At 39.9% G+C, this 17,406-nt stretch overlaps 1 protein-coding gene across 1 annotated transcript in view; it reads right to left on the bottom strand.

The window, feature by feature from the left end:
* Positions 1-17,406, bottom strand: part of EXOC6B (exocyst complex component 6B) — a 509,545-nt gene that overhangs the window by 228,674 nt on the left and 263,465 nt on the right. The window contains exons 9-11 of the mRNA XM_074285536.1: positions 5,258-5,341; positions 5,075-5,121; positions 1,634-1,754 (exon numbers count right to left, since the gene is read on the bottom strand). Of these exons, the coding sequence (XP_074141637.1) occupies positions 1,634-1,754; positions 5,075-5,121; positions 5,258-5,341 (252 nt within the window). The remainder of the gene's footprint in view (positions 1-1,633; positions 1,755-5,074; positions 5,122-5,257; positions 5,342-17,406) is intronic.

Here is a 17,406-nt window from a genome sequence, read left to right on the forward strand (position 1 = left end):
TTTCCAACACAATTAGAGCTCTTAATATAAAGCATTTGTCTAGATTTCATTCTCATGAGGAATTGGAGACCCTTCCCTGGAACCCTAACCCTCCCCAATTCTACATGGAGACAAGAGATGGTGCATTTCACGGTTCCTTAAACGCCATTATCAATAAACATCTAAAAAAGCAAACACAGCATAACTGGCCTATGGGCACTAGGAGGGAAGGATGGAAAACAACCAGTCCTCGTGGGCAGAGCCCCATAAGCGTCTATTTGTCACAGAAGTTAGGCAGCTCTTTTACATTATTACTTCAACAGAAAAAGAAAAGTTCCCATTTCCCTACAGGACATGTTCACGCTGTGGAGGCAAGGCCCAACTTCTTACAGAAGTAAGTGGCCCACGGCTCCACAGGGTACACTGGGATTGAGGATTAGCCATAGGGAGACGTGAAGACAATTGGCTCCTAAGGTAGAGTCGACAGAGAAGTAGCCAAGAGACCAGAATTCTAATACTGTGAAATCTTAGGCCAGTGAGGTACTCTGGGAAAATGAACTGGCTCCTCTGGAAAATGAACAGAGAAACTTTTCAACTGGGAATGCTTATGGCTCCCTAAGCTTTCTCTTTTAATTCCACAGACTCCACACAAGAGGGTCATCTGGCCGTGGCTCTAGCCCAAACTTCAGACATTGTGGTGTGGAGGCCAAAGCCTCTGCCACTGGTTTGCTTGTCCTTTTGATATGTTTGGCTAAGTCACAACAAACCAATGCAGAGCACAAGGTTAAGAAGAAAGGGCTCTAGTGACCTGGCAATAGCTCACTCCTTTTTTTGTTCCTTTTTTTAAAAAACAGGGATCATATCAGCGGTTAGGGCTGGACTTCAGCTGCAAGGTAAAGCCACTGGTATTCTGACTGTCTTTGAGAATAACAGCCAGTGGATCTGGCAGGCACCTTGAAGCTACTGCTCAGATAAACTGAACAAAGACTTTCACAGACATCTCAATTTATTTCAGAGATCAATTCCACTCAATTGATGAAATAAGAGCAACTGTTTAAAAAAGAAAAGTGGTTGTATTCATTCTCAGCTCCACAAGGAAGCCTGTGGCTCATTAAATCAGAATTCAAGGTCCAAAAAAAATTTAGCTCTTTCCCTCACCGATTGCATATTATATAAAAATACTAAAGCAAAGAACTTGTGTTTCTTTTTTCCTCTTGGCATTTTCTTGGTCCCTTCCCAAATGAGCATGCTTCATTTAATTATACATATTGTCCCTTCCAAATCTGGAATACTTTAATTCTCTAATTCGATAGCAATCATATACAGGACTTGTCACCTTGCCACCTTGATTGAGAATGGCCAAGCTCCCTCTACTGGCATGCCTTGAAAAAGCCAACCCAGATCAAAATGAAAACAAAAACAGAACACAGAATTATAATTTCCAACTTGGACCTTCAGCCAAAGGTGAGCTCACTATTGAAGAACGTGGCCATGGAGGGAGTAGAAGGGAACAGCCCTCCAAGGGAGAGAGCACCCAATTCTCATACTGACCAACATGTCCTTGTACACTGTGCTTAAAGAAAAAGCAGAAGAAAGGCCTTCTCAGGGGGGTCAGTGACAACCTGAGCAGACCCCTCCGAGGCTGCTCACTTACCGAGTGTGTCCGAAGTGCAGCGATGGTTTTTGACAAGGCCATTTCCCATAGTTCATCAATGTAGGCTCTATTCACTAAGCCCTGAGTTGTATGTAAAATGTGATCTTCAACCACAAAAAAGCTGAAAAAGAAGAGAGGAATCACAGATGTCAGAAATCACAGAGCCTGGATGTTATCAACAGGGTTGGACAAACATCATGTGCCCCAAAGACAAAGTTCACACCATTAGTACAGTTAATGGTCAATTTCTTCTTACAGAAAACGGTCTGTTCTCCTCATGGTGAGCAGACTTCTCATCAGTAAAACTATACCCACACATGTGCATCTCTCGAGTAGCTGCCGAAGAGACTGAAGTTGCACTACTATTAAAAATTGCATGCATCAATTTGAGAGATAAATGTAAGGATTTGTAAATTTCCAATTGTGATGCACAAAAACCACTTTGAAACAGGATACTAAAGTTTAAAAATTAAAGAATGAAGACAGCAAATAAAAAATAATGACAAAATACTTTACAAAAAAGGTCACATAGTAACCTTATACACCAGTGACATGGAGTTTAAACATCAAAGTACATAATAATTATTATTGAATATTTATTATTATATTATCATTAAATATTACATATACATATACTTATTGAATAACTTAATAATCTTCATTATAGAAAATATGCTAATAGAAATTGTCACACAACAGAAACTGTCAGTATTTAGTACAAACATATAACCCCCCCCCTTGCTTCTCAATTCCAAAGCTTGTTTTAACCTATGTGACCCAAAAGTGAAACCATGGGAGGTTTTGTTTGACAAAGATAAGTCTAAGTATCTTTTCTGGGTCTGTATAGCAAACAGATCATTAAAAAAGGGAAAAGGACCCACATGTGCAAAAATGTTTGTGAAAGCCTTTTCTGTAGAGTCAAGGAAGTGGAAACTGAGTGGATGCCCATCAGTTGGGAAATGGCTGAATAAGTTATGGCATATGAATATTGTGTGATATTATTGTTCTGTAAGAAATGACCAACAGGATGATTTCAGAGAGACCTGGAGAGACCTGCAGGAACTGATGCTGAGTGAAGTGAGCAAAAAAGAACATTGTACACAGCAACAAGAAGATTATGTGATGATTAACTGTGATGCTCTTGGCTCTTCTCAATAATAAGGTGAGATTCAGGTCAATTCCAATGTGATGGAGAGAGCCATCTGCACCCAGAGAGAGGACTATGGGGACTAAGTGTGGATCACAACATAGTATTTTCACCTTTTGTTGTTTTTGTTGTTGCATTTTGTTTTCTTTCTCATTTTTTTCCCTTTTTCATCTGATTTCTCTTGACCATCGTGATAAATATGCAAATATGTTAAGAAGAATAGTACATGTTTATCATATATTGCATTACTTGCTGTCTAGAGGAAAGGGGAAGGGAAGAAGAAAGTGAGAAAAATTTGGAACACAAGGTTTTACAAGGGTGAATATTGAAAGCTATCTTTGCATGTATTTTGAAAAACAAAATGCTATTATTTTTTAAAATTTAAAAATAAGAGAAAAAAAGGTAAGCCTAATTATCAATGTCTAATTCTGGAAATCCAGAACAAATTAAGTTGTGAAAACTCCTTAAAGAAGGGCTGGGAAATGAATTAAGAAGGACTTAGGCGAGTTGCAGATTAAAGTGGTTCTGATCCTGAGTTCAACTGAACTCATTTCAAACTTCCAGCTCTGGTTCTGTTTTGCCTCTGGAACTAAGGACAAGCCCAGGGAATTCCTCCTCTGTGCACAGTTCCTTTGAGGGCCTGAAGCTAGCTGATATGGTGGCTGTCATTAGTCCCTGCTCAAGGCCAAACACCCCCAGTTCCATCAACATCCTTCTGTAGTCTGAAGTGAGAGACACTAACTTCCCCCCTTCTCACTGGCCTCCTCCTTCATGCTCCCTAAATGACCAATGCCCTCCTGCCAAGAGGCCAGATGGGCTCTATAAGGACAATGGGGAGGGCAGAGAGATGGCCCTCTCTTATTCCAGGAACTGCCCCTTTCATGGTCAGGGGAGCCAAAGGTCCACCACTGGTGGATGCAAGATTGGAACCTTGAGAAGCTTCAGCACACCGGCACCTACAGCTCACCTTTCTGGAGCACAGCCTTCAGAAGGGAATCCAACAGCACCCATCCGGTTTGACTAGGGGACTTCAGGACAATGGTCCTGGCCTGCGTCATACCCAGGCACTGAGCCTCACTACAGGGGCCAGAGGGGGGCTGCCTTCTTTACCTGCTCTTGAAGCCCTCAGGAAATGGGGTTACAGCATACCTAGAGCCCCCCAAATGAAGGACTTGCCTTTGAGCAACATCTTGCCAGGGGCAGAGCAAGCTTGAGAATTTGGACCAAGGGCCCCCTCACTCTCCATGTTCTCTGTGTCATATCACACCACACACAACTCCCCCAAATTCAACCTTGGTGACTGACACTGCTGACAAAGGGGCCGGAGGAGCCACAAGGCCCAGAGCACTGGGCATGGAATCAGGAAGACTCTTCTTCCTGAGTCCAAATGGGGTCTCATACATCTTACTGGCTGTGTGACCCTGGGCAAGTCACTTTATCTTGTTTGCCTCAGTTTCCTCATCTGTCAAAGAAAATGGTGAATCACTCCAGTTTCTCTACCGAAAACCCCAAAAAAGAGTCATGGAGAGTCAGACATGATTGAACAAGAATAGGAACAACTGTTGGTTACCAAATAATTCATAATGGTAAAAAGTTTCCTGTGACACTTCAAGTTGATTCCTCTCAACAACCAAGATGACTCTACTATTTCCCTTTTCTCTCTACAAAATTATTCCACTCTCAGTAACTTTTTTCTTGATATCAATTTTTACTTTTGGTGACATTTCTTTTCCCCATATCTGCTGTCTTCTCCCTGTTTCTATTACAATAGTGGCTAGTACCCTTCTTTTGCTTTCCATGACAAATGGAATAACCATCAGACTCTCCAAGAAAAGGCCTTCATGTCAAACAAAGGCTCTTTCCTCTCACATATCTATATCACTTTCTTGATTCTGGAAAATAAAATCATAACTATAATAGAGGAGATACAAGGACATACATGACATTCAGTTCCACTCCTCTGAATATAGTAATTAACAAAGGAGGGTAAGTTAGGTCATACCATCATCTCCCCTTAAAATACACAAAACAATAAAGATTCAGGTAATCATTCTCTCTAGAATCTCTAAGGAAAACTAAAATTGTGTTTGTCAACTCAACATTTTTATATTTACACATATATCTGTGTGTGTACACTATATATACATGTGTATGTGTATATATGTCTATATATACATATATATGCACACACATACATATACAAACAAGTATTTTTTGAAGAAATACGTTATCTATTTTATAGAAACCACAAATATTTGCTTAAAAGGAAATATAAAAATAAAAAGAATACCTACCCTACGATTTGATTAAAATATTTCCTGTAGCCATCTAAAGTTTCATGCTGCAACAAAGCAAAAAACAAAAATTTTGAGATGAAAATCAAGAAGGCTCAATATCCATTTGTAGCCCTCTTGAGATAATAGTGAAGTCTCCCCATGAGGCAGTGGGCTTGAAAAAAGTGGGCGCAGGAGTCCTACCATGTTGGAGGGGGGCTGGAGCACCAGCCGAGCCTGTTTCCGCCTCTGTTTCCTGTAGTAGTTTTCAAAGGTTTCCCGAGCACCCTAAAAAACAAGATAAGAGAATCTGAGTATTTGCCCAGCCCTAGCACCTCCAGGTGGGGGGCTTATAGCTGCAGTCTGTCAGTCTCTCTCTAAATGACCAGCTGTGCATTGTTACTACTGGGCTTATATCCCAAAGAGATTTTAAAGAAGGGAAAGGGACCTGTATGTGCAAGAATGTGTGTGGGAGCCCTCTTTGTAGTGGCCAGAAACTGGAAACTGAGTGGATGCCCATCAATTGGAGAATGGCTGAATAAACTGTGGTATATGAATGTTATGGAATATTATTGTTCTTTAAGATATGACCAGCAGGATGATTTCAGAAAGGCTTGGAGAGACTTACAGGAACTGATGCTGAGGGAAATGAGCAGGACCAGGAGAGCATTATATACTTCAACAACGAATTGATGATTAATTCTGATGGACGTGGCCACTTTCAACAATGAGATGAACCAAATCAGCTCCAATAGAGCAGGAATGAACTGAACCAGCTACACCCAGAGAAAGAGCTCTGGGAGATGACTATGAACCACTACGTAGAATTCCCAATCCCTCTGCTCTTGTCCACCTGCATTTTTGATTTCCCTCTCAGGTTAATTTTACCTTATTTCTAAATCCAATTTTTCTTGTGCAGCAAAATAACTGTATAGATATGTTATACATATGTTGTATTTAACATACACTTTAACATATTTAACATGTATTGGTCAATTTGACATTTAGAGGAGGGAGTGAGGGGAAGGAGGGGAAGAGCTGGAACAGAAGGTTTTGTAAGGGTCAATGCTGAAAAATTACCCCTGCATATGTAAATAAAAGGCTAAAATACAATAAATAAATGACCAGCTGTGTCTGCTTCCCTCATTTTCCTTATTGAGGGAGGGAAGAAGACAAGGGTAATTTTTTGTGGATGTTAATACAAAAGTAATAAAATGTTTTCCTAATCCTAATGAAAGATACGCATCACTTTTATAATCTTTTCTTACACTAAAATGAAGTTCTTTTATTGCCAGGATTTAGAATTCTTCATATGTAACACAAATCTAACTTTTGCCTTTTTTGGCTCTTTTTGGCCCAATCCTCTGGTGGCTCAATTCCTTTTAAGCCCAGGTCTAGACCTGCCTCTTCCTCACAGCCTTTTCAAGTCTGCCAACGCCACCAGTCCCCATGTCTCCCTTCCAGAATTCCTGAGGCACATCAAGTCTGCCTAAAGAACAAGAGGAGCAATCTCGCAGCAGAAGAGAAACAGTCTTGGGTTGAATAATGGAAATTCCAGCAATAGCCTCCGGGTGTGACCAGCCGTTTTCTAATGGGCTCTGAGGACAACTTAGGTTCAACCAAGCAAAGCCCAGGATCATCATGTCTGAGGGCAAGAAATGTAACTACAACGAGGTGGATGTGTCCACTTGGGCCCCAGCACCAGGCCTTGAGCTACCCTGGAAGGAACATAAAATCTGAATCCAGAAAGCAGCTCACCAGAGTTTTGGAAAGAAACCTGGAATTATGCAAAGTGACTAAAATATCCTTTTGATCCTGAAACTCCATATTACTAAGAAGTAACTGATAAGAAGAAAGTCTCCATGAAGGCAAAAATACAGATAGCAGCACTTTTTGTGGTAGCAAAGAACTAAAAACAACACAGATTCCAATTGATTAGGATCCACAAATTGTGATACATAAATATGCTACTACTGTGCTGTAAGAAAAAATAAATATGATGAATAATACAGAGAATCATGGAAAGATTTACACAATGCGATTCATTCATATATGCAATGTGATGGAAAGAATACCACAAAACAATCAAAAGTTAATACTGTGAAATTACCAAGAACAGGCCTATATTCCCCCAAAAGATAGAAGAAGATGCCTTTATCCATTTCCTTGTAGAGGTGGGAGGTCCATGGCTATTATCACACACACACACACACACACACACACACACACACACACACACACATATATTTTTTTTCAGGTTGTTTTTTTCCCAAAAATATTTAACTGTTTGTGCTGGATTTCTTGCCCCCTCTTCTTTCCCATTTAATTATTTTAAAATATCATTTGTTACATGGGACGGTTCTCTGGAGCTGAGGTAGATAGGGTCAAAGATTTATTTTTTAATGGAAAGTGAATGTTATAACATTACAAAGAACAAGTATTATCCCAAAGAACAGCCATAAGAACACATTTTCCTGCCCTGACCTTTGCAGAGATGAGGAGTCCACTGCGGTGATACATGCTTACATATATTGTCAGATTTTTTCATCAGAGTTCTGTTGATTTTCCCCCTATGTTTTCTCTTTTTGCTTGGAAAGTGAAGCAACAGCATCGGGATGGAAAAGACCTGGGGGACAGAGCCAGGTCCAGACGGATTCAAGACAAAACACCCCTGGTTTTCTCGGGGACATGGTTTCTGGGCAGGGAATCCCTTCTGTAATCTCTCAGCACTGACAGGTGGGCCTGACCTGGCTCTACATCTCCTCTGGGACAGACACAGCTTCCATCAGTCACTTTTCACTCAGCACCCTATCTTGGCCCTTCGATCAACCAGGAGGCAGTCAAATACCGGCCCCCCCAATCACCTGCCCATGCAGACTCTAATGGAGGGGACCACACACAGAAGCCCCCTCCAGTGTGAGAGAGAGGGAAAAGGCTAGCAACAGGGAAGCCTGCTGAGTCCGAAGGAAATCCAGGGATGCAAAGGGATGAAGTGAGGCAGAGCATTCCTGGCAAGAGTCAGAGGGATGGAGGGGGGCAGACTATGGACACAATGGGGGGAGCAGAGTTATGGATCAGCCTGCAGAGAGAGGAGCTTCTGGATCAGCTTCTTAAGGGAGCAACTTTTGGGGGGAAGGGGAGCAAAGCAGCTGGGGTTCAGGGGCTTGTCTGCAGTCATACCGCTGGGAAGTATTAACTTCTGCATTTGAACTCAGATCCTCCGGACTCTAGAACTGATACTCTCCACTGCACCAATGAGCCGTCCCCAAGGGAGCAACTTGTTGTGATGCGGGGCTATCCTGTGCACACCGCATCTAAATAAACGTCCTTTCCAAAATGCAGTGCACATAACAACACAATATTCAAGAAACAGACTGCCTACAGGGTGAGACATAAGAGGATTATTATCCTCCTGATTTCTGGAAGCCTTCAAGTTGGACCCATCTCCCTCAAAGTCTCACTTATCATTTCTCATATTTCTTCTCTCTTTCAGGTTCAAAACCCCCAGTTCTTAAAATGATTCTCACATGGCAGGTGCTTGAGGACCATCCCCATTCCCTTCCAGCTTATCATTGTCCCTCCTGAAATGTGGTATCCAGAAATAAACATGTTGGTCTAGATTTGGGCTGATGAAGACCAAGTACAGCAGGACTACCAAGTTCCTGATCCAAGACTTGATGCCTCTCAATACTGTCTAAGATCACCTTACTTCTTTTGGCTGCCATTTTATACTTTTCACAAAAACTGAGACTAAAAACACTAAAACCCACCAGTTTTAAACAAAGTATTGTCAGTGCCATACCAATTAAACATTATTTTATAGAACTAGAAAAAATAATAAGAAAAATTCATCTGGAAGAACAAAAAAATCAAGAATATCAAGGGAATTAATTAAAAAAAATTATAAAGGATAGTGGCTTAGCAGTACCAAACCTAAAGCTATGTTATAAAGCAGCAGTCATTAAAAGCATTTGGCACTGGCTAAGAAACAGAGTGGTGGATCAGTGCAACAGGTTAAATACATATGACACAATCATCAAGGCCTACAGTAATTTAGTATTTGATAAATCTGCAAACTCCAGCTTCTGGAATAAGAACTCACTATTTGACAAAAATTGCTGGGAGGACTGGAAAATAATATTTCAGAAATTCAGGACAGATAAAGTTAAAATGGGTACATAATGTGGGCATAAAAGATACCATCATAAACAAATTAGGAGAAGAAGAGATTATGTATTTATCAAATCTTTGGAGAATGGAGGAATTTATGACTAAAGAATTAAGGAACATTATGAAAGGCAAAATGGACAACTTTGATTACAATAAATTTTAAATGTTTTCAGCAAACAAAAGCAACAGAAACAAGATTAAACAAGTATAAAGCTGGGGAAAAAATCTTAGCCAGTGTTTCTGATAAAGGTCTTATCTCTAAAATATATAAGCAAGTATGTGATATATAATTCATATGAAAAAAATTCTCTAAATCATTATTGATTAGAGAAATACAAATTAAAACAACTCTGGAGTACTACCTCAAACCTCTCAGATTGGCTAAGCTGACAGGTAAAGATAATGATAAATATTGGAGGAAATGAGGGAAAACCAAGACACTAATGCATTGTTGGTGGGAGTTGTGAAATGATCCAACTGTTCTGGAGAACAATCTGGAATTATGTCCAAAGGGCTATCAAACTCTGCATGCCCTTTGATCCAGCAGTATCTCTACTAGGTCTGTATGATAAAAAGGGAAAAGGACTCACATGTACAAAAATGTTTGTAGCAGCCATTTTTGTAGTAGCAAAGAACTGGAAAATGTATAGATGCCCATCATTTGGGGAATGGCTGAATAAGTGGTGGCACATGAAGATAATAGAATATTATTGTTATCATTTTATAAAAAAAAATTAACAAGCTGATTTTAGAAAAGCCTGGAAAGATTTACATGAACTGATGCTGAACAAAACAAGCAGAACCAGGAATACAGTGTACACAATAACAGCAAGAACGTGCAATGATCAACTATAAAAGACATGTGATCCAAAGCAATCCCAATAGGCTTTGGACAGAAAATACCATCTGCATTCAGAATAAGAACTAAGGAGACTAAATGTAAATCAACACATACTATGGTCACTTCTTTTTTCTGGTTATTTCTCTCTGCCATGATTTTCCTTTTGCTCTGATTCTTCTCTCTCAACATGATTCATAAAGCAATGTGTACTAAAAATAAATATTTTTTTTTAAAAAGGAATAAAAGTTACATATTGGATTATGGAGTTAAGGGGAAAAAAAGTATTGGTGCAATGTAACATTGGGATTATACTCTGAAAGCTAATTTAATCTCATTAGTTCATCCAATGTTCTAAACTGTTAAATTATTTTTGTTTAATTATCTATAGTACCAAATTATATGTCCTTTGCAAATCTGACACGCAAGCCTTTACTATCTCTATTAAAATCACTGCTAAATGATGAACAGCATAAAGTCAAGTACAGAATGTGGGAATATTCCACTCTAAGTTTCTTTTTGAGTTAAAGTTGACTATTTTCCAGCCTACTGGTTCTGAATTCTCTAAACTAATATGAGAACCAAGACAACAGCTCGTCCTGCCCACAATGTTAGCATAAAAAGGTTGTCCAGGTTTGTAATCAAGGTAAATTATAACTGTAGCATCTCCCTAGTCTGACAAGCTAATAACTGTTAAAAATGAAATCAGATTAGCCTAGCATGAATTGTGCATTGCCAGCCTCAACCATAATTATCTCTACACTGTTGGGTAGGTGCATGCTCTATACAATAAAGAAATGATGTTGAGGCTAATCAATTGGACAGGATATTGAGACACAGATGTTGAACTCCTCTAGGGTATGAAGACCATAAAGGTCTCACTGCTTGTTCTTACTTGGTCCATAGGTGGAATGGCTTCTACAGAAACAAGCCTTTTACAGCTTGGGGAGAAAAATAAATGCCAAATGATGCTCTCACACAGAAAAAAGAAGTCTGATCTGAAATCTCTGGGAAAAATAGTGATGAGGAAAACAGCCAACTCAGGGAGGAAGAAAGACAATAAATAACCAATTATGGAATTGTTCCCTGAAGCAGAGACTCAAGCATTCTGCCACAGACCAGAAAGTCCTTTTGGCCCTTGGGGCGAGTGAAGATGCTTCAATAGCCAAGAGGCTGTGACATCTGAGCCTGAAAAGTTTAACTGATGAGTTCTTGATGAGCTCCCAGCACTGCCACTAGCCTGGTACAGGCCTTTGTCACCTCACAACTGGCCCACTGCAAGAGCCTCAAATGTCTTCCCCACTTCATTCCCTCATTTATTTAGTTACCAAGCTCATCTCCCACCAGTGGAAGTCTGACCTTGCCACTAGCCTATTTGGTAAACTCTAGGGGCTCCCTATTACTTCTACAAGCAAAAATAAAATCTTGTTTGGTCACTTCACACTTTTCCAGAACTCTCATATATTCTGCAATCTAGTAACACTGGTTTCCTTGCCCAAGGCCCCAACTCCACTGATCCTTGGCGTTTTCACAGTTTTTTTTGTTTGTTTGTTTTTTTCTCTCTCCCTCTGCTCCCTTGGTGTTTTTTAGCTTCCAACTGAAATGTCACCATTTCTCAAGCATCTTTTTCAATTTTGCTTAATAAGCATGCCTTTCGCTAAGATTATCATTTGCATAGATGTAAGTATGTGTATGTATATACATATATATATATGTATAAGCATGCACATATAATGACCTACATGTAATTATCACGTGAGTGTGCATGTGTGTATATGTATCAAGTGGATGTATTTGCACGTTGCCCATCCCATTATACTATGAGGTCCACCAGGCACCAAAAGCTGGCAATACTGACACCCCATCACCTTTGTCTGAGGCAACAGGCCTCTCCTTTTCTGCTCTGCTCATTTCTTTTTCAAAAATCATTAGTTTAGTCAAAACACATTGAAAATGGCAACTCAAAGAACACTTTCCACCAAAGTATGGGATGCTTAACATCTTACAGCAATAAAGATGGGAATACTCTGACTTCCACACCTAACTCAGGCCCAAATGGCAAAGCCAGTTTTGTCAAAATGGGATTCAGATGATCAAAAACTACAATTGACAAATCGTCAGTGAATAGCAATGACAGATGATTCTGCTGAGAAATGGGGAACAAGAATGTTAAAGTTCACGGTCCAGTGGATGAGCCATAACCTAGAAACTTGTTTGATATTTTAATTAATGATTTAACTATGATTTTCAAAGAAGCAATCCTGAAGCAGAATGGCTTTCTGCCCATTTGTAATTTACTCCTGGTGCCAGAAAGAATTCCTATTTTGTCAGGGCCATGATCAAGCATGAAAAGTAGCCAAAGTAAGAAGGGAAGGAGGATAAAGGATGAAAAGGGATGAGATAGGGTTGTCAACAGCCCTTTTCGTGTGGACTGTAAGAAGGTCATAGAGTTGGAGATATCGCCTCCATTTTTCATTCCACTACCCATGTCACTCCCGACCCTTCTTTCGTAGGCTCTCCCTGGACATGCCGACATCTTTCTGACCGCTGCATCACCAGGCTGATACACCACTGAGCACTTGCCTGGTCTCCATGCTCCCAGTTCTGGCCCTCATTTTCCAGACTCTTTGGTCTCCTCCCCAGAAGCTTTCTCTTTCCAGTTTGAGATCTTCTCCTCTTCCCTCCCCTCAATTCTCCAACTTTTTTTTATGGGCTGTTTTCCTCATTATAGTATAAGTTCTTTGGGAGCAGCAGGCATCTTTCTAACTTATATTTGGATCCCCAGCTCTTAGGACCTAGAACACATTAGGTGCTTACTAAATGCTCATGCTCAACATTCCAACACTGAACAATAAGTCTGTGTTCTCCTCTTCTTTGCTTAGGCCCCAAGGCTTCCTTCCAGTTCTAAGTATCCCAGGGTCCTATTTCTTTCCTGTCTCTTGTGTGACATTTTCCTTACCCTGACCTAGGTCAAGATTCCCTTCCATTTCCTCAGATCCCTTTTCTTCTTTGAATTGGTTTTTTCAAAGGAAAAAAAAAAAAGAATGCTCTCTAGCAACCTGGACAATAGAAAAAGCCCATTTTTGCTCTTTGAGAAGACCAACTTGCATCATAAGCAGAGAGAACAAAGACCTCGCTTTGGTTAAATAAATACTGTGCATCCATGAAGCCACTCCAGAATTCCCACTTGTTGCCCATGCTTTCTGAAAGCAAGATCTCCAGTGTAGCCACTGTTCCTGAGGACCTTGACTCACAGAAAGCAATCTCCTCTAGCTCACACCTTCCCAGCCACCCCCAATATGCTCTACCTCTTTTTTTCTCTTTCTCCTGCTTCTCCCCCTCCTCTGTCTTCCAAAGTCTCCCCCAAATTCTATCCTGACCTTCTTCATCATTACTTACACTCCTCATCCCTCTCCAGTTCATCCTGACCAAAGCTGTCTGTAGAGTATTATTCCCTTCCTGTTCCATTTCACCAGAGTCATGTTACTAAATGTCAAGTTCATTATGTACATTAAAAGGTTCTTCATTTCAAGGTTAACAGCCCTAAAGGATCTTTATTATTCCAGCATGATGTTACATATTCAGCAGGTTTCAGATCCAAAGTACACTTTCCTAAGAATTTAAAAGAAAGTCATCTTTCTAATTAGGCCCTAATGCACTAATTAAATTATCTGCTGAAAATGACAAGAAAATAAATGAAATGAAATTCTATATTTAAGTCAAAATAAATCCTCACTTAATTCTGAAGTGCCCTCATTTTTAACATTTCGGTTACTTTTTCACAAGGGCCGAAAAAAGGATAAAAGCCGAGATCATCATCTCATTCTCTAGGCCCGCCTTCCTCATTCCCACAATCTGTTCAGTTTCCCCGCTGGCTGCCGGATCAGTTCACCTTTGATTGTTCCATTCCAATTGCCAAGTTTGTGAATGAGCTGTAGAGAAGCTGGCCTGCGAGGGAGAGCCCTGGCCAGTCCATTGAGGGGGTTAAGGGGCATGGCTTTCAATTCCCGGGTCAGCTGTGAGGTTACCCACCTAAGTCTGCTCCCTGGGCTCTTCTTTAGGATGAAGTGGAAATGGAACGATGCAGAGAAGAAAACTACAAAGTGCCTTCTCTCTAGAACACTTGGCACTGAGGCTGCTCCAAATGCCCCCGCACAATTCTCGCATTAATCCCCCGGGGCCCGAAAAGGCCAGAACGCTCTGGCTGGCTGCTCCTGCCAGACTGGGCACCGACATTCTGCACATCCACTACTGGGCACCCAAGGCAAGCCCAGGAGTGTCGGCAACCTCTGAGGCCAGGTTTTCTTAGGTTTAGTTTAAGATTAGAGTACTCTTTAGTATTAACCTAAGTGGTTCACAATCTTATCAAATCTAAGCACTGCTTTTTAAAACTGACCATTTTTGTAGATGTTCCTGTGATAATGGTTTTGCTATTTTCTTTTAATCTGGACTTCTGGTTTACATGGTATATGAAATTTGAGGTAAGGAAAGTCCTTGTACCAAAGCCAATAAGCCAAGGTTCTATAAATTAAGAAACTTAGAGAGCTGGTCAAAGCACTGAGAAGTTAAATGACTTGCCCAGAGCCATAAAGTTTGTGCATTCCTAAATCAAGACTTGAACTAAAGAGGGGAAGAAAATGAGAATATACCATTATAGTCCTTATTTCACAATATAGGAAACTGAGATAGACCAATTTCAGGTGAATTGCTCAGAGCTCCTTCTAACTCCAGGCCCAGCACACTAGCACTCAAGAAATTTTCCCATGATCTCAGGTACAGGGCCATAAAATAGGTATACAAATGAAACACTTACTGATAATAAATCATAATTTTGTGACCCCCCCTCATTCAGTAATTCAGTTATGCGACCCCCATATGGGATCACAATCCGACAGCTGAAGAGGCTTTGCCCTAGACTGCCAACTATCTAACTCTTGGAGTCCGTCCCAGACTATTTCATTGTCCACTGGGCTACAGACTTTCTTAATTTTTATTGATAATAGCTGTTAACAGAGAAAACAAATTATATCAAAAAGACACAATTAATCCAGCAATGCTTTAAAAATAATCTGTATCTTATTTCCAACAGCATCTACATACATTTGAAAAAATGAGGGTCTGAAGCTCATGATTTGGAAAGCACTCAACGGAAACACTTCTCTATAGTATAAAGAAAAGAAGGGACACTCCTCATCAGACCAGCACTGGAACTAAAAATGCTCATCTCACCACCGTGGTTTAGGCTTGAGAGGGAAAAGGACTAGACTGAAGAAGGATGAGAAGTATAAGAAATGATGAAGAAGAAGCAAGGATTCAATTTGGGGAGATTTGGGAAAGCAAAGGAAAGGGATTTGAAGAGGAAAGGCAGGTGTTTAGATCCAAAAAGTAAATGCAGCCCTTTCATTTTCTGTGACATTTTGAGTTTCTTAAAGTTTCTTAAATAGGTATTCCCATTACTTATATCTAAAGAAACTTCTAGTTGGAATGAGACTATTTAGGGTCCTTCAAATCATACTGCCCACTAGCCAGCTCTCTGGTTCAACCACCCTCTGCTGCAGAAACCAGTCCTACTTGTCTCCCTTTCTGTCTCCATTTTGGAAATGTTTCCCCCAATAACTCTCAGTCCATAAAATTATTACTGTTGGAACTGTTCTCTTTGATAAAAGCTCTGTCAGCATAAGTTTACTGCTAAAATGTAAATACCTTAAAACCTAGATTATCTAGAAATCCTTTAGAAATGAGTCAAATTAAATAGCTGCATTTTGTGGAAATCATTATGAAAGAATCCATGAACAGAATGCAATGGTCCAAGTTTCCTTGTGTTCTCTTTCTAGCTCTCTGATCATTCCATTCTAAGCACTCATCTCCCAAACCTCCCTACTCAATCGCCTGCCTCAAGGTCCTCCCCACTCTAGTTCATCATCCACTTAGTTGCCAAAATAATTTTCCTGAAGTTCAGATCTGATCGTGTTACTCCCTTCTCTAGAAACTTTAAAAAAGCTCCCTATCAGTTCTAAGAAAAGATATAAACTCCTCTGCTGAACCTCTAAATCCTTCCTAAGTATGATTCCAGCCCATTTTTCCAATTTCATTATTCACCCTTGCTATTCCGGATCTCTAAAGTCCATTCAAAGTGGCCTTCTTATGAAAAGATGCTCCAAATCATTATTAAACAGAGAAATGCAAATTAAGACAACTCTGAAATACCACTACACATGTGTCAGATTGGCTAAGATGACAGGAACAAATAATGATGAATGTTGGAGGGGATATGGGAAAATTGGGACACTAACACATTGCTGATGAAGTGATCCAAACATTCTAGAGAACACTTTGGAACTATGCTCAAAAAGTTATCACACTGTGCACACCCTTTGACCCAGCAGTGTTTCTACTAGGCTTATATCCCAAAGAGATATTAAAGGAGAGAAAGGGACCAACACATCAAGAATGTTTGTGGCAGCTCTTTTTATACTGGCCAAAAACTGGAAATTGAGCAGTTGCCCATCAGTTGGAGAATGGCTGAATAAATTGTGGTATATGAATATTATGGAATATTATTTTTCTGTAAGAAACGACCAGCAGGATAATTTCAGAAAGTCCTGGGGACACTTACAGGAACTGATGCTGAGTTAAGTGAGCAGAACCAGGAGAACATTGTACATGGCAACAAGAAGATTATATGAATGGACGTGGCTCTCTTCAACAATTGAGAGGATTCAAACCACTTCCAATTGTTCAGTAACGAAGAGAATCAGCTACACCCAGAGAGAGGACTATGGGAACTGAGTGTGGATCACAACATAGCATTTCCACTCTTTTCTGTTATTGTCTGCTTGCATTTTTTGTTTTCCTTGTCAGGTTTTGTGTTTTTTTTTTTTTCCTTTCTAGATCCAATTTTTCGTGTGCAGCAAGATAACTGTATAAATATGTTTACATATATTGTATTTAACATATATTTTAACATATTTAACACGTATTGGACTAACTGCCATCTGGGGGTGGGGGTGGGCGGAAGGAGGGGAAAATTTGCAACAGAAGGCTTTGTAAGGGTCAGTGTTGAAAAAATTACCCATGCAGATGTCTTGTAAATAAAAAGCTATGAAAGAAAGAGAAAGAAAGAAAGAAAGAAAGAAAGAAAGGAAAGAAAGAAAGAAAGAAAGAAAGAAAGAAAGAAAGAAAGAAAGAAAGAAAGAAAGAAAGAAAGAAAGAAAGAAAGAAAGAAAGAAAGAAAGAAAGAAAGAAAGAAAGAAAGAAAGAAAGAAAGAAAGAAAGAAAGAAAGAAAGAAAGAAAGAAAGAAAGAAAGAAAGAAAGAAAGAAAGAAAGAAAGAAAGAAAGAAAGAA

The sequence above is a fragment of the Sminthopsis crassicaudata genome, chromosome 2 (genome assembly GCF_048593235.1).
Source record: "Sminthopsis crassicaudata isolate SCR6 chromosome 2, ASM4859323v1, whole genome shotgun sequence".
In the NCBI taxonomy this organism is placed as follows: Eukaryota; Metazoa; Chordata; class Mammalia; order Dasyuromorphia; family Dasyuridae; genus Sminthopsis; species Sminthopsis crassicaudata.